The 19,980-nt window shown below is 41.9% G+C and overlaps 4 protein-coding genes across 6 annotated transcripts in view; 1 reads left to right on the top strand and 3 right to left on the bottom strand.

The window, feature by feature from the left end:
• The window catches only part of thoc5 (THO complex 5), an 8,959-nt gene extending 8,254 nt beyond the window's left edge, over nt 1-705 (bottom strand). Inside the window, exons 1-2 of the mRNA XM_005722252.1 lie at nt 576-705; nt 268-372 (exon numbers count right to left, since the gene is read on the bottom strand). Of these exons, the coding sequence (XP_005722309.1) occupies nt 268-366 (99 nt within the window). The 5' untranslated portion in view covers nt 367-372; nt 576-705. The remainder of the gene's footprint in view (nt 1-267; nt 373-575) is intronic.
• A 664-nt stretch (nt 706-1,369) lies between these two features.
• On the bottom strand, nt 1,370-6,998 carry tfip11 (tuftelin interacting protein 11). 2 transcript variants are annotated; one of them, XM_005722250.1, is made up of 15 exons: nt 6,865-6,998; nt 5,748-5,955; nt 5,496-5,655; nt 5,242-5,398; nt 5,008-5,135; nt 4,743-4,904; nt 4,335-4,526; nt 3,996-4,175; nt 3,624-3,758; nt 3,433-3,536; nt 3,130-3,298; nt 2,726-2,969; nt 2,207-2,349; nt 1,933-2,098; nt 1,370-1,842 (listed from the first exon to the last, which is right to left on the bottom strand). In XM_005722250.1, the coding sequence occupies exons 2-15, from the start codon at nt 5,951-5,953 to the stop codon at nt 1,496-1,498; spliced, it is 2,493 nt and encodes an 830-aa protein (XP_005722307.1). In that variant the 5' UTR covers nt 5,954-5,955; nt 6,865-6,998; the 3' UTR covers nt 1,370-1,495. The 2 variants fall into 2 exon arrangements, with proteins under 2 accessions (XP_005722307.1, XP_005722308.1); XM_005722251.1 differs by lacking the exon at nt 6,865-6,998 and adding an exon at nt 6,785-6,845.
• Nucleotides 6,999-7,779: 781 nt separating this feature from the next.
• On the top strand, nt 7,780-10,397 carry srrd (SRR1 domain containing). 2 transcript variants are annotated; one of them, XM_005722249.1, is made up of 7 exons: nt 7,780-8,047; nt 8,139-8,179; nt 8,305-8,453; nt 8,548-8,646; nt 8,868-9,019; nt 9,109-9,729; nt 10,302-10,397. In XM_005722249.1, the coding sequence occupies exons 1-6, from the start codon at nt 7,905-7,907 to the stop codon at nt 9,347-9,349; spliced, it is 825 nt and encodes a 274-aa protein (XP_005722306.1). In that variant the 5' UTR covers nt 7,780-7,904; the 3' UTR covers nt 9,350-9,729; nt 10,302-10,397. The 2 variants fall into 2 exon arrangements, with proteins under 2 accessions (XP_005722306.1, XP_005722305.1); XM_005722248.1 differs by having other exon boundaries at nt 8,260-8,453.
• Nucleotides 10,398-11,123: 726 nt separating this feature from the next.
• Nucleotides 11,124-19,980, bottom strand: part of LOC102207735 (clustered mitochondria protein homolog) — an 11,797-nt gene continuing 2,940 nt past the window's right edge. Inside the window, exons 4-28 of the mRNA XM_005722247.1 lie at nt 19,297-19,434; nt 19,054-19,208; nt 18,821-18,975; nt 17,492-17,614; nt 17,209-17,341; nt 17,019-17,111; nt 16,735-16,901; nt 16,387-16,566; nt 15,882-16,301; nt 15,733-15,806; nt 15,531-15,635; nt 15,348-15,448; nt 15,112-15,264; nt 14,966-15,028; nt 14,588-14,817; nt 14,414-14,498; nt 14,094-14,247; nt 13,868-14,007; nt 13,124-13,204; nt 12,912-13,037; nt 12,697-12,806; nt 12,493-12,586; nt 12,270-12,395; nt 12,113-12,186; nt 11,124-11,928 (exon numbers count right to left, since the gene is read on the bottom strand). Coding sequence (XP_005722304.1) covers nt 11,418-11,928; nt 12,113-12,186; nt 12,270-12,395; nt 12,493-12,586; nt 12,697-12,806; nt 12,912-13,037; nt 13,124-13,204; nt 13,868-14,007; nt 14,094-14,247; nt 14,414-14,498; nt 14,588-14,817; nt 14,966-15,028; nt 15,112-15,264; nt 15,348-15,448; nt 15,531-15,635; nt 15,733-15,806; nt 15,882-16,301; nt 16,387-16,566; nt 16,735-16,901; nt 17,019-17,111; nt 17,209-17,341; nt 17,492-17,614; nt 18,821-18,975; nt 19,054-19,208; nt 19,297-19,434 — 3,791 coding nt within the window. The 3' untranslated portion in view covers nt 11,124-11,417. The remainder of the gene's footprint in view (nt 11,929-12,112; nt 12,187-12,269; nt 12,396-12,492; nt 12,587-12,696; nt 12,807-12,911; nt 13,038-13,123; nt 13,205-13,867; nt 14,008-14,093; nt 14,248-14,413; nt 14,499-14,587; nt 14,818-14,965; nt 15,029-15,111; nt 15,265-15,347; nt 15,449-15,530; nt 15,636-15,732; nt 15,807-15,881; nt 16,302-16,386; nt 16,567-16,734; nt 16,902-17,018; nt 17,112-17,208; nt 17,342-17,491; nt 17,615-18,820; nt 18,976-19,053; nt 19,209-19,296; nt 19,435-19,980) is intronic.

Below are 19,980 nucleotides of genomic sequence, written 5' to 3'. Positions count from 1 at the left end.
AAAAAGTCTCATGTTCCTTAAGTACATCTACCCTGTTGAACTTATTATGGGAAATAAATATTTAAATAAAAACAAGCTGCTGATTATTTCACATTTTATTTGTGAGCAACGGCACATTTAAATCTTACATAGTTATTTGGCTTATATCGTGATAGATATAGTTATCGCCTGAAATGAAAAAAACATATCGTGATATGAAAAAATCTTATATTGCCCAGCTCTAGACACAGGTGATCGAGGAGTCGTGTATCTTCTCCTCAACTTTACCTGTTGGTCCGCATCTGCTCGACCCCGCTTCATCTCCGGGGTTCCTCCTTCGTTGCGGAGAACCTTGGACTTTCGTTTTTTCAGGGCGTCCGACGACATGAGTAGCTGGATAACAATGGAAAATATGACCTTAAAAGCCGTGAATACCTTTCTGTTAGCAAGCTGGCTAATGTTAGCAATGTGCTACGGTAGTTCATTGGATAGCAATCGTTAGTTTTGCGGCTCATTAAACCACATTAAACATGTTAGATGTTAAATAAACCACAGGCTATGTTCAACTATATATGTATATATAAATATTCACATACCTTCTTGGTGCAAAACCGTTAATCACGAACAAATGAACTAACTTGCAGCTCACACCGCAAAGCGCCCACTTCCAACGGAAGCCCTGATGTACCAAAACACCTCAAACAGGCGGAAGCAGCAGCAACTGTAGTGCCACCTTCCTGTTATCGTTTGTATCGCATTGTTAATGTTCACAAATAGGGTTTCAATCTGTTGAATAATGCTTAAAGCTACTCTAAAAACTTAACCTTAAAACTGCAAGTTAAGGGTTTGCTAACAATCATATCATGGACGAATATGCTGCAAGTTTGTTTGTTCTTATGCACATAAATAAAAGCTAACGCTATTTTTGTGCAAGTCTTATTTTTCAAGTCATTCCTTTTTTCTATTAAAACGATTAAATGTTGAAAACTATGATCAGCTCAGCTGCTTTTCAGTCCGTTAAGGTTCAGCAGGGATTTCTTTTAGGAGACACTTTTCTTGTGAGACTTGTAGGTCTTTTGCCTCTCGTAAAGCCAATTAACCTGTGGGTATAAATGGTCACCTCCACACAGACCAATACGCTGTCACAGACAAAAAGAAAAATGAACAACACCAAAAATGTACTCCAATTACTTAACTGCTGATGTTACAATAGAAACATTGAAGATAAGTACTGTTTTTGTATGTGTATCAAGAGAACATTATAAACACCGTGACCGTTAACCAGCTTTTGTATAAAAATGTGCAATATGTGAAAACATATGTACTTTTCACTGTACAAGTACAGTATTTAAAATTCATTTTTGAGCAATAAAGAGAGTCAGCATGCATTCAAAAGTTATTTATTCACAATTCTGACCTCTTAGAGAAAGAGACATATGCTAGAGAAGTTACTTAAAAACAAAAAATATTTCCTGTTTTCCTTATAGTTGTCAGACATAAATATGTCAGTCCACGCTCACTTTGCCATATCGATCAGACTCTGCAGAGATGTGGGTACCCAAGTCTTCTCTCCTTGCACAAACACCACCCCTCGATCTATGTAGATAACAATACGCCCAAATGTGTACAGCTGTTTTCCTTCATGTCGTTTAGCCACTAAGGGCATGAAAACGATGTTGTTCTCCTCTGCCTTGGCCTGGATGAGATCCTTAAAGTTAGTCGGCACACCGGCGCTGATCCCTCTGTGGGCCACGCTCTCGGCGTCCCTGCGCTCCTGCATGGCTTCATACTGGAAGTCCTTGCGTCTCTCTGTCTGTGTGAGATATGCAATGTTCTCCCTCGCTCCAGGTTGCATATAACCGCCTGAAATTACACGAAAAAAAGAAAGTTATACTTTGAGTAATACTCATTTTTGTGTGTTTATTATACATCTTCAGACTGTGGAGTACGAACCTATGCCTGAGGAGACCGCACGGTTCATGATGTCCAAAGCCTCATTGAATTTCTCTTTAATGAGGGGCTGGGCCAACAAGACGTCACTAAACATGCTTTTCCAGCCGAGGTACCACTTTGTGATTTCCTCATAGTTGGGACTGTTGCTCAGCCATGAACACAGGACCTATAATCCACAAAAAGAAAAAAAAAAAACCCAAAAGGTATAAAATCCAAAGAGCAATTATATGAAACACCAAAATGCTCAGTTCTGAGTACATTTTAATTCACTGACCTGTAACCATTTCGTGAAAAAGTTTTTGTCAAGCAGTGACACGAGGCTAGAGGGGGACAGCATGCCCTCCCAGTCCAAGACCCAGTGAAATGGCTCCATCTGCTGCTGGTGAGGGTTGATAACCAGCTCTTCCAGACACAAAGCTGCAGAGAGAAAGATCAGCAGTTGCATGAAGAGATATCAGTGGGGCTACTTGAGAATGGAAACGTGGAGGGGTTCATTTTCATTCATGTCTTTGGCACACTGGTGCAGTTTCCTGTCGATTTATAGCTTCTGTTCAGTTGTTTATCGTATTTACCAGGTCTAAACTGAGTGTATATGTTATAAATCCCCATCTTTTGAATGTCACAATTAAAACATCCACTCTAGTCAAATAAATAGGTAACTGTACTTCTGACTTCTTACACCTGTGCCTAAACCTAATTAATGAGGCAAGGCTTGACTTTAATAAGAGGTTGGCTCATCTCCTTCGATTTTCCTCCCAGCACACACATGACGTCATCACAGATGAAGACATACCTAGTTTAGGGATGATGTTTTTCACCATGAAGGCCTCCCATGCACCTGGTGTGAATACATCTTTCCACGGCTGTAGGATGAGGCGAGCTGAGGCGTCGCTGGGATGCCAGCGCTGCAAGGCGTTGGACAGTTTGCTCCTAATTGGCGGATAAAGAGGCTCTAGACGTGACTGGAGCAGAGGCAGCCAAGGGTGGATCCAGGAGTGGATAGGCACCGTGTCAGTTAAAGGGTTCCAGTTATCTACCTGTTAAACAGGGAACAAGGAGAGAGGTTTACATGTGACAAAACTGCCTTTGATACTGATGGAGGCATAAGGTCAGTATAGCATATAGTAAACAGTTTTTCACTCATAAATAATGGGAGCAAATCAAAAATATTTCTCTTTATCAGCGTGTGTGACTTGCCTCTCGCTGTAATCTGGGTAAGATCAGCTGCTCCAACAGGTGATCCAGTATCCACAGGGGCAAAAGAGGAGCCCACACTTCTACACAGTCCACCATCGGCCCGACCATACGAGGCTGCCAGCCTGACACGCAAGTCCGCATCACTGGGATCCACACTTCCCATAAGAGTCTGAAACACAAAGACCACACGCATTTTACAGACACATGTAGTTTTAAAAAAAGGGCTAGATCACATATAACCAACATTTATTCACATAAATACACAAAGCACAACCTAATATATGTTTGTGTGTTCAAATTTACCTGTGATAAGGATCCATATTTGAATCTGGGCCACTGGAGTGCATATCCCGAGATTCAAGGATTGCTCTCCACTGACCAATATCTTCCAGACAGTAAGAGCTGTCCTGAAATAATAATTAAAATGTGGTAGAGAATTATTAACATGTAAAAAGGATGCAGTTATCTTAAAAGATATACTCGCAAAAATGTACCTTCAGGGGGTCCCAGAAATGAAGTTTTTCTTTAAGTAACGGATGAACAACAGCTACAGCAAGGTCTGCTAAACCCATCATCTTGTATTCTTCATAATAATCTGTTTGCAAGGTCTCAAAGATGCGAGCACACTCCTGAACAAAGAGAAGAACCAAAAATTACTAAAATGATTACATGAAAACTGAGCAAGCACTCAGTTTCCATCCTGTTCTCACTTTGTCTCTGTTTCACAATTTTTGCACATGTTTTTATGTTGTTTTATTCTCCGTTTTTTAAATGATTTTCTGACAGAAGACTGCTTTGAAACTTTACACCCAATACAAAATTCTAAAAAGGTGTAGGTGCTCAGTCCATTCTCTTTTTATATGCACCTGCAGAGTAGGACCCTCCCCTGGTGGTGTCTCCCCAGATGGAAAACGCTCCACTAATGCCAGCACAGCTTCCATTCTCTGGATGGCATCTTGCTCCGTATCCAGTCTGTTCTGCAAGGCTCTTGACTCGTGGCTCAGAGAAACAACAACATCTTTTTCATGCTGCAGACGTCTGGCAGACTATACCGGGGTTATATGAAAAAAGAAAGAGATTAAAAAAAAAAAATAGTAAAAATCTGCTAAATTATAAAGGAAGCCCCAGTTTGCTGATCTAATAAGGAGGCATTATCTTAGTTATAGCCAAATATATTTGGAAAAACAATTTTGGTATCCTCATACCTGTAATATGTCCTGTTCTGTAAGGTCTATCAACAGCTGAAGGTTATGTTCAAGCTCAGGGAGCACAAAGCATGATCCCTTCTGATCCCGAGTAGACATGCTTGGTGGACCTTCATCAGGAACACTGTGCTTGTTGGATATCTGACTGTAACTGTAGTACACCTTCTGCTCTCTTCCAGTCATGTCTATCACCTAGGCACCAGGGGCAGGTATGGGGTAAAAAAAAGGTTAAAAACAAACAATAATAGCAGAGTGCATGTGCTTATATAGATACACCAAACAACTTCACCTATAGAGTCTAATACTGACTACAATTAACTTTAGCTGCTAAAGTTTGTTGTAAAAATACAGCCAAGCCACAGTGCCCTTATAACACACCTCTGAGAAAGGGAAAAAAAGAACTAATACCTTGACCTGTGCTAGCTCCCCAGCAGATGCCGCTGTAGCCCGCCCCGCCACTTTGCCTTTAGCTCTGAGCTCATCTGCAGTTCTGTAGGAGTACTTCGGTTTCTTCTTTCCTGCCGACCCTGCAGGATCCTTACGCCACTGGCCCAGCTCCTTCTGGAACTCCTGCATCAGCACGAATTTAGATTAATGTAAAAAAATGACTCAAATGATTCAACATCTGCTTACACATAGAAAAAGGAAAAGCACATTTATGTGCACACTGTACCTTTTCCTCCTCTTCATCAGAGTCCACCACAGGAAAATCTTGGAGAGACTGCTGGGTTCGCTCATTTCCATAGGCTCCGACTGCCCCCTTTCCCTTACGAACCTTTGCTTCAATAGGGTTTACAATACCTGCAGCAAATGAGAGTGTGGAAAAACAAAGTAGATCAGCTCTGAAATACACACAATACTCTTAAATACTTCATTAATGTGGCCTTCTCAGCCTTTCCCACCCTACCTTGAGCATTCTTTCCCAGGCCTTTTCCTGGTTGGTAGCCCATTTTCTGCAGTAGTTTCTGCCCAATTCCCCTAGTGTGTTTCTCCCAGCTGCCAATGCCATGTCCAGACTGTATGCCACCTGCAAACCTCTGTGACTGATTCCCACGGAAATTACCCTAACAAAACAATTCAGCATATAATTGTTCCTATAAACTTCTTTGAGATATTTATCTGCAATGTACACACAAACAAATCACACATAACCAAATTTACCATTTGGAGTTTTTTGGGTGCACGAGAAGATGGAGGAGCTGCAGGACCATCATCATCAGAGTCATCAGACCCTCCTTCCCCTTTCAGCTGTTTCTCCTCTGCTGCTGTCTTTCGCAGACCAGCACTCACAAAGTTCACTGGGACAGTGTAGTCTTTAGATCTAGCAATGAAAACACAGACAGCAAACTCAGTCTCCTACTAATGGCAGACTTTAAAGCTGTGGGCAGCAGCAAAAACAAACCCACGCCTCACCTCTTGCCACCAAAGCTGGGCCTCTCATCTTCGTCTGAATCCCTGTCAGCCCAGATGCCGTAAGTGGCCTGTTCCTTGGTCTGCCTGTGTCTGTGGCGGTCTGGGTTGAACTCGTTGGCCAGGTCCCAGTCTGTCACCTCAAAGCTCTCAACCTCAACACCCTCCTCCTCCTCATCTCTCCGCCCATATAGGTGTGACATGGACATCTCTGGAGATCATAATGAACAAAATCACAATTTAAAGAAATGTAAAAACTCTGCATAAGTAATTTCAAATAAATTTGCTCTACTTGTGCAAAGGTTTAGGTAAAGCCCTTGGACATGGGATCAGAATAATAAAATACATCCCTCTCCATAGCAACGGATCAAACTCAATCTACTGTTTAAAGCAATGAGTTGTAGCTCAGAGCACAGGGAAAAACAAAATCAAACACATTATAATAAAACATAACATTTTTCTTATTCCAGCTGTTCTCTTTAGAGGTCGCCACAGCAGATCCTCTAACACTGTCCCTAACATCCTCCTCTAGCACAGCAACATGTCCTCCTTCACTTCCTCTATGAATCTCTTCTGTGGTCTTCCTCTTTTCCTCCTGCCTGGCAGCTCAATATCTTGGATTCCATATCAAACCACTCTCCGTCCTCGTCGTTACTTTTACACCCATTTCTCTCTCATCCTCTCACATGTCCTCTGTTCTCCAGAGCATACCTCCAGCAGTCCAGGCTCTTTCACCTGCTCCCTACTCTAACTACAGACCGCAACGTTATCTGAGAACATCCTACCCGACCTCATCTGTCAGCCTGTCCACACTTTGAGGCTCTATTGCTGCAGATTCCAGATCAGCAACAGTGTCGCAAAAATTAGATCAGTATAAATGTAAAGTAAATTTTTGTTTTATAGAGAAGCGTCTTAAACATACACATCACTATCTCAAATATTTGGTTGCTAGTTGACACTAACGACACGGAACAAATTCATCTCTGTGGAGAAAACGTAATGTAAGCTAACGATAACTAGCTATAGCTAAGGTTAGTTACCCTCTACAGCATGAATGTCTTGCTATACGTAATAATCTCGAGTGTTGAGAGCAGTGCAAACACCATGTTCTCTAACGCACCTGAACAGTTATATAAAGGTCGGCGTGGAGATCAATTGGACATGCTTTCTTTCAAAAACGATGAGAAGAAATCCACACTAACGCTCCTTCGTTTAGTGCACGAAAACACAAGTACTTCCGGTATAATGGTGTTACACCAAATTCTGTACCCCTCTAAAATATTTCGTTGGTTCTTAGTAATGACTGTTGGCGTAGAAAGGGTAAAGATGCGTTTATCTCATTGACTTTGCGAAGTAATGTTCGTTTCAGTTGTAAATAATAATAATAATAATAATAATAATAATAATAATAATAATAATAATAATAATAATAAAAACACGGTATATAAAACTCAGTTTTGTTTTTTCCCCAGGTTAATAGAAATTCATATTACATCATACTATTAGTTTAAAAAAAGCTTCATATGTTAAATATATTAAATGCATTTCAAAATGTATTTGTTTATTTATTTAGTTAGAAAAAAATGTGCCTACCCACTTTCAGAATTTTATTTTATTTCGTAGTAATTTGAGGCAATGTTTGAACATGAATACCTAAAAATTATTAAAGATAAACGTCGCAGTGACTTCACTATAAAAGTGAATCATGATCTGTAATTTGGGACACACTGGTTAAATAAAATATTAAATAAGTACATAAAACCACACTGCAAAGTCCTATATGAGAATGAATTAATAAACAAAATTAGCTAAAAACAACGGGGCAATTTCTAGTTTGCTTTACAATAATATACATAATTATATATAGTAATAGTATATTTAAAAATAAAAATAAAAATAAATATCGCAGTTTCTTTAAATCAACCGAGCTGTGCATTATTTCTATAGTAATTTAATGACCGTACACCACCACCAGGTGGATGTTATTTGATGGACTACAAATTTGGCGTAACGCCGGAAGAGGAAACGCGTGTTACACCCTAAATATTCCCATATGTTGGTCACTTGTCTACTGAAGGAAAAAAATGCGTTTTGTCTTTTGATAATTGGACGATTTTTAAAAAAATGATATGCAGGGATATTGGTGCTAAGTTAGCATAAATGTCGGACACCGGAGGGGAGTGGCAGGTGGCTCGGCGACGAAAAGGTGCGTCGAGGAGCTCAAAGTCTCTTCAGGTGTCTGCAGCATGCGGCCAGGAGTCGCTGGACGTCGGGAAAACCGTTAAACGCATCAGAGACACCATGTATGAAATTCAAGTATAGCTCAGCAGCAACACCTCGGACGTCTCATCTTCACCACAGTCCCATAACTCTGCCTTTATTTTACCTCTGCAGGTCTGAACTAAGATGCGAAGAGTTTTGGCACGATTGGAAGGGTAGGTTTTGCTTTGAAAGTTGGGGTTACCACCAAGCATCTGGCTTGCAGCTGTGTGTGTTATTGCGTTTCTGCCTTTAGAGCAGCTCTTGGTGGCGGCATCAGCATCTCTTTCCAAATCTCCAGCGGACAAGGACGCTGAGGACCAGCCGGAGCGGATCCCCAGGACATGCCAGCAGCTGGAGTGTGTGTGTTATGGCCTCGGTCCGTTTGCCTCCTGTGTCTCAGCCCGCTACCAGCTTGCCATGTTGCTTCTTCTACTGGAAGCAGGACAGGTCAGGGGAGGCTTCATCATCGGTTAGATGACAAACACTCACACTAGACCCTGCTTGTTATACACATTCTGTCTCTCCCTGTTAATGTCTTCAGATTCCTCTAAAGGACTGCTCAGTCTATGATCCAGTCTTCTCTTCTGGAGAGAGAGATGTTTTGAGAGACCTGGGTCTGACTGTACTCTCAGAAAATGAGGTCAGTTGTTGCTCCCTTGTGTCCTGGTAATTAAGTGAAACACTGTTAATAGACATATACTAAAGAGAACTGTGTCATATAGTACATAAAACTTTACAGTTCTTCCAAATGTCAACTATATTATTTATTATCCATTTTATATTGAAAATGGGGACTACAAAATTGTTTAGGGGAGTAGACTGTGCAAACAGTGTGTGATCCTCTGTGTCTGTGTTGTTCAGGAGGGGAAACGTTTGGTAGAAAAACCCACATTTTTTTACCTGATGCATTGTGGGAAAGCCCTCTACAACAACCTTCTGTGGAAGAACTGGAGTGCACGGGGTCTCCCTCTGATGATAATCATCGGAAACAGCTTCAGTGGGATGAGGGATAGGTTTGTACGAGACGACACGTAGACGATGGAGTAAACGTTTAAGCAAAAGCAGTGGAGATGAAGTTGACATCTGTCTGTTTCCCCAACAGAACGATCGAGAAAGAGTTTACGCGAGACTACAGCTACATCAGTAAGGCTGTGGATTTTAGTGTGGAGAGAAAGCTTGCATGCCCATCTCATCTGATAGACGTCTTCAATGACACAGCAGTCATCACATTTCCTTCCAACAGCCTTAATGGACTCCCACAGTCTACCTGGGCAGAGTCACCTGAACCACAGTACCCACACAGCCCTGATTTGGAGATTATACTGAAGGAAACTCAGAGCTGAGGCAGGAGATGGATATAGGACATTTGTTATTGACTGTTGTCATTCATATGACAAGTTGTTTTTTTTGGTTTTTTTTAAATGGACCTGTTGTACTTTTACTTAATTATATATGGTGACAATGATGGGTTTTCATATTAAACATCAACCAAGTTTCAGAGTTTTCCAGTGAGCTAGAACCTCAGGCATCAGACTGCCCTAAACTTAGACCATCAAAGAACCTTAATTTGGTCAGTTCCAGATGTATGGGACAGAAGCCCCACCCACTTACTGTTCAAACCCTCTGTTTGTCAGCAGAAGCCAATCAAAAGAAAGCTGGCATAAAATGGAGGAGAGCTAAAACAGCTTCTTTACAGTGACAAATTGAGGGGCTGGGCATGAAGGTATGGAAGCCCGTTTCCGCCACAAAAAAAAAAAAAAAAGATCCATAACTCAAAATTTCGAGTTATTCTCTCGAAATTTTGAGTTATTTTCTCGAAATTTCGACATATTAACTCAAAATTTTGAGAAAAGCAACTCGAAATTTCGAGTTAGCGCTGCCAATCAGTAATCTACGTGAATGACGTCATTTCCATGTTATCCGGAAGCTGAAGCCCTCAGCTACAAATGCTACAGCTAAGCTACCGGTATTACATCCAGTCGTGAATGCACAGATTGCTGAGTGTTTTAAGCCTGGCTTCACAAATGATGAAATCCCTGTGTTATTAGCTGAATCACATGGTGTTACTATCAGCAAACATACTTTAATTTGTTGGGATCCGTTTTTGAGTGCGCGGTCCTGCGCCATATGCTTCCGGGTAACAAGAAAGCGACCTCATTCACGTATATTTTTGATTGGCAGAGCTAACTCGAAACTTCGAGATAATAACTCGAAACTTCGAGAGAATAACTCGAAATTTTGAGTTATGGATCCTTTTTTTTTTAGTGGCGGAAACGGGCTTCCATACATATGAAGGCCCACTATAAAACAAGGATTATTTTGAGCTGTGGACTATGCAATCTATTCAAGAAGAGCACAAGAATTAAAAATTGTTGGAACAAATCCTGCTCATGTCTGACTTTATTCAGCCGTAACAAATTCTTTAATAGAACTGTAACATTTTGTGTGTCTGGTCCTGAATTAGCCACGATACAACCAAAGTATGCAAAAGAGCATATCTGAACACACAATGTTGAAGCAGGTGAGATTCAGCAGCAGAAGACCACACCGGCTGTCACTCTTGTCAGCTAAGAACAGGAAACTGAGGCAATGATTTGCATGGATCCGTTCTGCCTTATATCTATAATTCAGGCTCGTAGTGTTGTTTGGGAGATTTTCTTGACACTTTGGCTCTTTAGTGCAAACTAGGCATTATTTAAACACCACAGTGTGCCCATCTTCTGATGGCTGCTTCGAGCAAAATAACATGTCATAAAGCGCAAATCATAAACAGATTTCCACACCCCACCAAGCAAACACACATTAGCACGTTACAAAAATTCAACTTTTATCAACTCCACAGATTTTATTTATAATCACATTAATAGAAATTCTCATAGGGTTGAACAGTCACATTGGTAATTTAAGTATATAAAGACAATAAGTTGTATTTCTTATGTTTGGCCCAATCAGATTCAGTTTTATATAGAGTAGTAAGATTTTATAAAAGCTAACCCTTTTTATTTTACAGTCTAACTTGCAGTGCTTCAGCTCACATGTGTACAAATAGAACTTTAAATTTGGTTGGTTCGTTGGAACAGATGCATCCTGAGTTACAGATGAGTTTAGAGTTTTAAAATTCACATGATATAAAGTCATGTCATGTAAGTGCATTAAGAAACAAACCTGAAGGCACTCTTTTTAAATACACCAAGGTAAAAATTTTATTATTGAAAAAACAAAAAACAAACAAGGTTAAACCCTCTCCGAGTCAGTACTAAGGTAAAATCTTCAGGATAAAGTAATAGTCATTCTGTCCTTCTTGTTCATTGGATCAAATTTCATCAGGAAATACTGGAAGAGTTTTTTTTTTTTTTTAATCTTACAGCAGTGACTTTGGAAAACTATTACAACTGTTTGTTGGCTTCGTGATCATTCTTCAGCTGGTCCATTGGCAGTGCTGCCATCTCCTTCTCTATTTACGGCTGTAGCTTTGCCTCTGGACTTTGAAACAACATCTGCCCAGCTCACGTCACTTCTCAGGGCCGATGGGCTTGCAGGGACGTCCATCCTTCCATTTATTTCGCCTGAGCTCAACTCCATCTCGTCATTTACCGTTTTGACCTCATCAGAGGCCGCTTTGTCACCTTCTGCACTGGTTTTCTCCTTTTGCTGGTTTTGCTCAGTCACATGACAATTAGCTGAAACTTTCCCAGTGCTCTCCAGAGATCCTTCTACTTGTTGGTCCTGTTGGCACTTGCTTGCATCCTCTGCTGGGTTTCCCCCACCCTCTGGTTCCTTCCCACATCCCTTTTCTTGGTCTGAATGTTTCCCTCCTCCAGTCACAGCCACTGAGGCGACATTAGGTAGTTTTAGTCCCAGCTCTTTCACCACTGCAGCCTTTAGCTCAAGATGTTTCTGCTTATACTCCTGGAACCTATTACTGTGAAAACAGTCGTGTCATAAGTGGGTTTATACATAAGAAATGCCAATACTGAAATAAGCCACATACAATCCAACTAGAATTTAAAACACCATTTCTAAAGTCCATTTTTGGGTCCAGGCTTGAGACGTGCATTGTCATATTGCTGTAACACTGGGTATGCCATCCCACTATGAATATTTACCTCTGTGTAATATTCCTGATCCCCGTAACTAGAACCATCTGCTCCAGAATAATGTCGGGTGTTGGACTGAGACACTGCGGGAAATGGAGAACAATGGGGTTTAGCATGCTTTACTTTTTCCTTTGAAAGAGAGTTGCATATGCTTTCAGGAACCTACCTCCACAGTTGCTTCTGTGCACTCAGCTCCTGCCTGTCTGAGAGTGCGTTCAACTTTTACCGCTTGCTTGGTTATGGTGGACAGGAAGTCTTTGCTGCAGCGTGTTTGTGGGTGATCTTCTCCAAACTAAAGAGGGGGGCAGGAAAAAAAAAAAGAAAAAATTTAAGTCTATGCAAATACAGTCAGTCACCCACTTTACTTCCTCTCTCAAACTTTTACTGACCAGAGAGGTAAAGGCAGTCAAGGCCTCTTTCTCATGTGTCATAGCATTTCTGTAGTCACCCTTAGTGCACATCCACTGGGCCAACAAGTGCTGACTGCACAGACAAGAATCAGGGAGAAAAGTGGTCATGTTTTGGGGAGAGACAATAGACATCTCACTGACTTTTTATTCAAAATATTATCAAGAGTATAAATCACATCTTACTTTAGAGCAGTCTGTAGACATGTGGGGCCAAAGAAGGAAGTGTTAAGTCTCACAGCATTCTTTAGGAACTGGCCTGTCTGATCTTCTGCTAGCACCAGCCCAAGGCAGTTCTACAAGAAGAAAATGTTAGCACTTTCATATAGTCATGTCACTTTTCATTATATTGTCAAAAGCTTTTCTTCTGAGCATTCCAGACTCAAGTCCATCAAACCTACATCCAGTGTTGCGGTGTATGGATGGTCTTCTCCGTGCACTGTAAGCATTAACAGACGAGCTCTGAGGAAACACTTCTGTGCCAGGGTGGTCTCCCCTCCAGCATACACATACACACCTAAGAGGGCCTACATACAAAAACAATGGCAACTGTGACTTTGCGATGACTGGATAAAGTACATTCTCTAATATACAAATGTGTAGCTGTACTCACGTATTGCTGAATCGTGTTTGGATGATCAAAGCCGAGCACCCTCTCACTGATGACAACTGCCTTCAGCTGGACACTGCGGGCCTTAAGGAGAAAGAAAGTCAGATGAGAAATAGATAGTTTCATCTATATTAAAAGGAACAGTTTAGGGAGGGAGCAGTGCATACACGTCTGCATCAATCAACCAAGAGAGTAATGCAATGCAGATGAAACAAACAAAAATACAGGATCACCTTCACCTTACACATACAGCAGCTGCTCAGTCATAGAAACCCGTGTCATGAAACTCCTGATGCAGTTTGTGCAGATGTTAATGTTTTATAGAGACCGATTGGTGAGTCAGAGCCTTTGTGATCCTGCTCTAACTTAACTAAATGCTTCCACTTTGCAATAATGCCACTTACAGTTTATGGTGGAATATTTAGGAGGGAAGAAATTTCACAGACTGACTTGTGCAGCAGTGGCTTCCCACTACAGAACCATGCTCAAATTCAGGAAGCTCTTTAGAATGAGCCAATCTTTCACTGACGTTTGTTAAGGCAGACAGCCTTGGTTTACACACCTGAATTCAAAGATTTAAAATGTGTGGCCCAATAATTTGTACATCTGCTATAACTAATGCTGCAGTGTTCTCTCAAACGTGGCATAAATTGTTTTTCAAAGATCCAGTAAAGCCGTCCTATTATTTCCACCTCTATTATGTGTTAATGTTTGTGGCTAACAGAAACCGTTGATCAGTCAGCCTACCTCAGCAGTTTTCCCCTGGAGGTACGCCACCTTGGCCAGCAAGGTGTGGCAATAACCAGCCTCAGGGTGCAGATCGTCACACGCTCTACCATACAGGTAAACCGCTTCTTTTAACTGCTCATGGGCCTGATCCAGCAGACCTGCAATCATAACACACAGCTTATTTTTCAGTAAATTCACACTGCGGGGAAGAAAATAGAGAATAGTCTGCAGCTGTTGGACTTACCCTTCTGAATGGAGAGCTGTGCAGCTTGATATACTTTAGAGGCATCCACAGTTGGCATGTGAATGTGCTTGACAACAGGGATGATGTTGATGATGTCCTCTGGACCAATAGGAGCTTTGTTTTGGTTGTCAAAAGAGTAGTCTCTCAGTCTCAACTAGTGTGGATACAGGATTAAAAAAAAAAAAAAAAGTGCCTTTCCCTTTTAATATACAGGATTTTTAAAAGCTAATTTTGCAACTTAAATGTACATATTAATATCCATATCCTCTCCTTGGACTGACAAATTTAAAACTGCATTCATATTTCCAGATGTCTGTTACCTGTACACCAGTCTTTAAACAGAACTCTCTCAGCAAGGAGAGCTTCTGCAGGCCATAGTGCTCCACCAGGTAGTTTGGCCCAGAGCTGTTCCACAAAAAACACAGGTTGTTCTCAAATTGATTCTCTACTATTAGATAATAAATGCATGTGGAGAACAAAGGCCATGCCCTCACCCCAGGCTATCAAAGACGTAGGTTTCAGCAGCATCCTGGCAGACCAGGTTCCACAGCTCGGCTCCCGTGAGTGTGCTCCAGGGTGTGCTTTCAGAGGCCCCGGCCCCTCGGCCACGCCGTCTTGACTTCTTCTTAGTATCCTCTCCTACAGAGGTGGGCGGGAAGTGGGGAACCAACAGGCAGCTAAGGAAGTGACTGACGGCTGCGGAGAGACTCGACACATCCACGCCCTACAGAGACATGAATGGAGGCTTTAGTTCATTCCTTGGAAACCACACCTGCTGCCTTTTTAAAACCCAAGGTGTGAAAACATGGGTGATTAATTGGAGTTCTCATCAAGGAACATTTAAAAAAATAAAAAATAAAAAAAATAAGTACCTGGAGGAAACTGTTGAACACCCTTCTTGTTGAACGAATAAAAATTTCAGCTACGGCCGTTCTCTGGTGAAAACAGGAAGGAGCATGTAAGAAAGCAGCATCACCATAAAGACCGAATTAGGCTTTGTTTTTAAAGTTAAACGAACCATTATATGCCTCAGGTGCTCCTTGTGTTCTGACTGGGCAATAACCTTGACCACATGGCCCAGGTACCGGAGGTTGATGCCTCTCTGATGTAGAGCATTTTTTAGAGTAGCTCCGTCCATTGGAGCCTCACTGTTGTGCAAACAACCCTCCAACTGCAGACACAAACAGGCATCTAGTGAACAGGTTTGTTTTCAAAAGACACCATTTGGAGCACATTAACTCTGGTTGGACTTACAAAAGCTGGTATCTGGTGTGTGATGATGAAAGCTGCCGCTTCCCTCAGTAACCGTTCCTGCAGCTTTGTTGATGTGCTTTCCCCCGGAGGAAATGCTACCCCTAAAATTTGTACAAGCAGCGTGTCATGATGAGTTCTAATAAGAGCTCTGCTATAGCATACTTGTGTAGTTAGTCTGCATACCTGGAGAAAATACATTTGGATTAAAGCGCATCTCAAAGAGGATGTCACTAACTGAGCCCACGTCTTTACACGCAGCTCGGACGGCAGCAGTGGCTCGAGAGTCACCTGCGAAAAAGAAATAAATGACAACTTGACTTAAAATGTGCTGAAGTACAGCCATGATTTCAGTGTCCATTCAGTAAGAACTACTAACACTTCTTACCAGATGTGGCACATTCTTCAAATCCTCCATTTTCATCCAACAACTCTCTGACACGCTGAGTGAACTGGCAATGTCTTAAAAACAAAAGAGAAACTTAAACTTCGTGAAAACTTAAAAGTTTAAAATAAATCTTCTGATTTACTACTCACTTGTGTTGACTGAAAGCCTGCATCAGTTCTGGTCTCAGTCTGCAGAGGCCATGAGGAAAACTCCTTGGAAGGTCAGTATTTGCATGATAATCCTCTGGCCAACCTTCTTTTATACAGTCATTCTTATTCTCATTACTCTCTTCTTCTCCAGTCACCGTGCAGCTTTCAGTCTGTGCCTCTGGACAGAAGTTGGCATCAGCTGGGAAACTTCTAAAAACATCTAATAAGTAGAACCTCCCATCAGCTCCCAACAGTCCCTGCGCATCCACCGAGGTGAACAGGGGCACCTGGTGACCATTGGGTGCTAGGACAACGTGTCTCTGCAGCGAAAGGGACTTGGCTGCATGAGCCAACAGTTCTAGTAGCTGTCTACGATGGGGAGACTCTTGTGGTCCTGCATTTACACCATACAGCAAACCTCTGAAGGTCGAGTGAGACAGGTAGCATTAAAATCTGTGAAAATTTAATACCACTAAACATTCTTAAACAGCTTCAGGGAGTGTACCTTGAAGCAGGAGCAGTTCCCTGGTCCTGCTCAGAGCCCTCCAAGCCAGGGGCCAGACCCTGGGCAGACAGGCGAACCCCTCTGTAGTCAACAATGGCTGTGGGTATAGTGTGCAGCCCCTGCAGACCCTCCAAGTCACTGTAAGCCTGCACACCGTTAAGCTCCAGCCTCTGAGCAGCCCTGCAAATACAAGGAGGAGGATAAAAATAATCAGTGCCAATATAAAACCACAACTACAATGCAAGAGTCATTTTATCATACACAACATGGGATGGATCATATACGTACATCCCATAAGCAGCAAAGGGCATCAGGTCGTCTTGTCATTTTTAGGGAGTTTGCACTTACCTGCGACCCCTTTCGCCACCAAACACTGCACTTGCTGTCCCCTGGCTCATGAAAAGGCCACCCCACAGGAAAGCTGGGTCCCCTGGGTTTCCATTAACTGGCTCAACAAAACCGTCTACCACAGTCTCGGCCCCTTGCATAACAGTACTCACAAATGCACTGTTCACCTGAGCAAAAAGGAACGAATGAATGAAGAGTATATGAACCCCCCCCCCAAAAAAAAAAAACTAAACCCGACAAATACAATCCATTACATCAAGCTAAATGAGAGCTTCTATATTTACCTGAAGTACTGCTTTGTCTCTCTGCAGCCTCTCCTCCAGACTTCCTTGAGGAAGATCTCTGGCTGCTTGTAGCTCCTCGTTCCAGTCTGGAGGCTGCGTATAAACAAAGGCATGCGTAATTAGGATCACTGCCAACAGCAAACTGCTGCCAGCAACCATCAGAAAACAACTGTCTTCTGCTATAAACAACCTGTGTTTCTGCCTGATCATCTACTCCCAGTCTGGTGAAGGTGTTTTTGTGAGTGCGTGTAGCGCATGGAGGACCAAGCCAACTGAGCGTATGGTAGGGTGTAGTGATCACCTCTACTGGCGGTTGCAGGGGCCTAAAAAGAGGAAAAAGCTGCTTTACTCCAAATACGATTCAGTTGGTTATTTTCAAAGCATTACTGAACATTTCTTTTGCCAATCGAAAGGCTGGAAGGGATGCATATTCAGTGCTGCAGTACTCACTTTATAAAGAACAATGTCGTTACCTGTTTTTGAGTGTGGTAAAAGTTTGTTTGACAGCAGGACTAATATGACAAAGTAAGTCGGTTAAACAGTGACAAACTGGAGAAGACTGTGCAGGACGAGGATCAAACACATCCTCTGTGGACCTGCAAAAGATGTCAGAGAGAGAATATGATTAAACCAACTTTGATGCAGTCCTTTCCAGTTTCTTTCTTTGTGTGCATTGGCCCAGAAAGTATGCAAGTAGGTACATATCCAATTCTGAAAGAGTCGGGACCAAAGAAAAAAGTGATGCTAGAATGAAATAGCTGGAGGAACATTTTGCAGCCAGTTAGGTTAGCTACAGGTCAGCAACATGATTGGGTATAAAGAGAGTGTAAATAAAGTTGGCTCGAGTTTCACTAGTGTGGGGAAAAACAAAAAACCTTCATCTACAAACTGGAAAGTTTCAGAATAATGTTCCTCAACATAAAAATTGTGAAGACTTTGAATATCTCATGATCTACTCATCAAAAGAGACTTATAGCATCGGCTACAACAACATGCCTTCATAGTTACAGAGTTCAGGTGCTGCAGTCGAGCTCTTTCACCAACTGAAAACTTGAAAGATTTGGAGTGTCATGAAATTAAAATATACAAAGGTGACCCAGGACTGTTGAGCAGCTAGAATGGGACAACACTCCTCTCACAAATGTCCAGCAGCTGGCCTCCTCAGTTTCCAGAGTTTAGAGGATGCTACAGAGTGGGAAACATGGCGCTGACACACATTTTGAGTCCTGTTGCTGCCACCCAACTCTCTTAAAACAAAAGAGGTACATTTTCTCAGATTCTTCCTAAATGCAGGCCAAGGTACCATATTCCAGTCCTCTTCTTATAATGTGTCCACACAATTTTGCTTGCTTGTCATTCTTACATAGTGAGCTTTTGTCTTCTCTTAAAACTTCAACAATCATTCTGTGTGCGATATTCTCGTCATCTGCATACCTCAGGTTATTAATAAAGGTACCCACTAACCACATTGCCATCAATCTTATGATGATGCACTCACAGTACAGAGAAAATTAGGTCAGGTGACAGCAGACCCTTGCTGTAAACCTTCAGATTTTGATAAATTCTCCAATGTCATTGAACTTTGTTCCCAGTAGAGGTTCTTTATAACTATCAAGTCTTTCCTGTCAGTGTTCAGAACTAATAATAACCAATGAAATATTCATCACTGCTTGTGTCAAAGGCCACAATAAACCAAAGTACAACACGAGTATAAGGATTGTGGGTTGTGTATTATTAGCCTGCTGTTGCTTTTCCTCACCGCCACAGAAAGCAGTTTAATTAAATAAAATGAATTTCTTTACCTATTTAGAAAAAAACCTTTTGGACAGGATGTGATGTCACAGCGTCGCCCCTCCATTGTAACTGCAGTGATGTACAGGAAGTCCCCCTGCAACTTCCTGTGTCCTGGAGGAGGGTTCCAGCAGCTGAGAGACAGGTCTTTCAGGTAACTGGGGGCCTGATGAGGATAAAGTGATGCAGAGTTAGTGAGTGTGTTTAGGTGAAACAAATAAAAAGATTCCATTTATTTGTGTACCTCTGGTTGGGAGCTATGTGGGAGAAGGGCCATGAGCGGTCTTTCCGAGGAACCGGGGAGGAGGTAGTCAGGCGGCGCTCCATCCTGGCTGGTTGATTCAGTTTTTGTGTGGCTTAGAGAGCGCTTAAGGCCCTTTCCATTTTGTAAGCTAGCTTCTACATTTGGGGGGAGATTCGACTGAGTTAGAGTCCATTTTTGGTGTACGTGTTACAATTTGTCTAAATGCACAGGGTGTGTGTTTACCTGGTATTTGTGTATGTGTCAGTGCCTCCAGTATGCTAGGTGAGCGTCCTTCTCTCAGTGCATCCTGAGGTCCAGATGCTCTCAGCAGCTCAAGCACACGAGCCAGATGCACTCTGGCTGAGCGGAAAGTGTAAGGCTCTGAAAAGACGTGCGCTGGTTAACAGAAAATTTAGATCGACCAATTAAAAAACTCTGAGCAATACGACAAAGATCTGATAACCACCTGAAAGTGGTCAGCCCTGTTTTCAAAGAACAAGCCGTACAGAGTTCGACAAAGAAGATGCATAAGGAATGTGCTCGAGGGTACATTGTTTCAGCAGCTAGAGGGTGAGAGTGAAATACTTGAGTTTGCACTTATGGTTCCAAAGACTACAACTAAATCTCTGCATCTATAAACCTTTGTGTGATGACTCAGAAAAAGTGAGTCAGGTGTTTACACTGAGCCAAGATAAACTTAGGTGTCTGTGGATGAGAAAGGGTGAGAGTGTGGTGAAAATATGGATAGGATTATTGTTAAAATTAACAAGCTATGAACATAATTATGCTCTGGAATGCTCTCCCTCCAACCTCGAGGTCTGCTAAGAACTCAAAAAAAAAAAAAAAAAAAAAGTGCTGTAGAATTAAAATGTTACTAATGTGTAAATGGGTTTAATTACCAAAAGAATAAAACAGGCAGTAATTGAC

Source organism: Pundamilia nyererei, unplaced genomic scaffold (genome assembly GCF_000239375.1).
Source record: "Pundamilia nyererei isolate P.nyererei 1_Seehausen unplaced genomic scaffold, PunNye1.0 scaffold00006, whole genome shotgun sequence".
Taxonomy (NCBI): domain Eukaryota; kingdom Metazoa; phylum Chordata; class Actinopteri; order Cichliformes; family Cichlidae; genus Pundamilia; species Pundamilia nyererei.
This window is presented reverse-complemented; position numbering and strand designations above follow the sequence as displayed.

What these genes read in the sequence shown, in the direction of transcription:
- tfip11 (XM_005722250.1), bottom strand. Translation starts at nt 5,953, where the DNA reads ATGTCCATGTCACACCTATATGGGCGGAGAGATGAGGAGGAGGAGGGT. An exon ending in CCCAGCTTTGGTGGCAAGAG is followed by an intron (nt 5,656 to 5,747) that starts GTGAGGCGTGGG and finishes TTTCATTGCTAG; the next exon opens with ATCTAAAGACTACACTGTCC. An exon ending in AAACATCATCCCTAAACTAG is followed by an intron (nt 2,350 to 2,725) that starts GTATGTCTTCAT and finishes TTCTCTCTGCAG; the next exon opens with CTTTGTGTCTGGAAGAGCTG.
- srrd (XM_005722248.1), top strand. Translation starts at nt 7,905, where the DNA reads ATGTCGGACACCGGAGGGGAGTGGCAGGTGGCTCGGCGACGAAAAGGT. An exon ending in TTCTACTGGAAGCAGGACAG is followed by an intron (nt 8,454 to 8,547) that starts GTCAGGGGAGGC and finishes TAATGTCTTCAG; the next exon opens with ATTCCTCTAAAGGACTGCTC. An exon ending in CTGTACTCTCAGAAAATGAG is followed by an intron (nt 8,647 to 8,867) that starts GTCAGTTGTTGC and finishes TGTGTTGTTCAG; the next exon opens with GAGGGGAAACGTTTGGTAGA.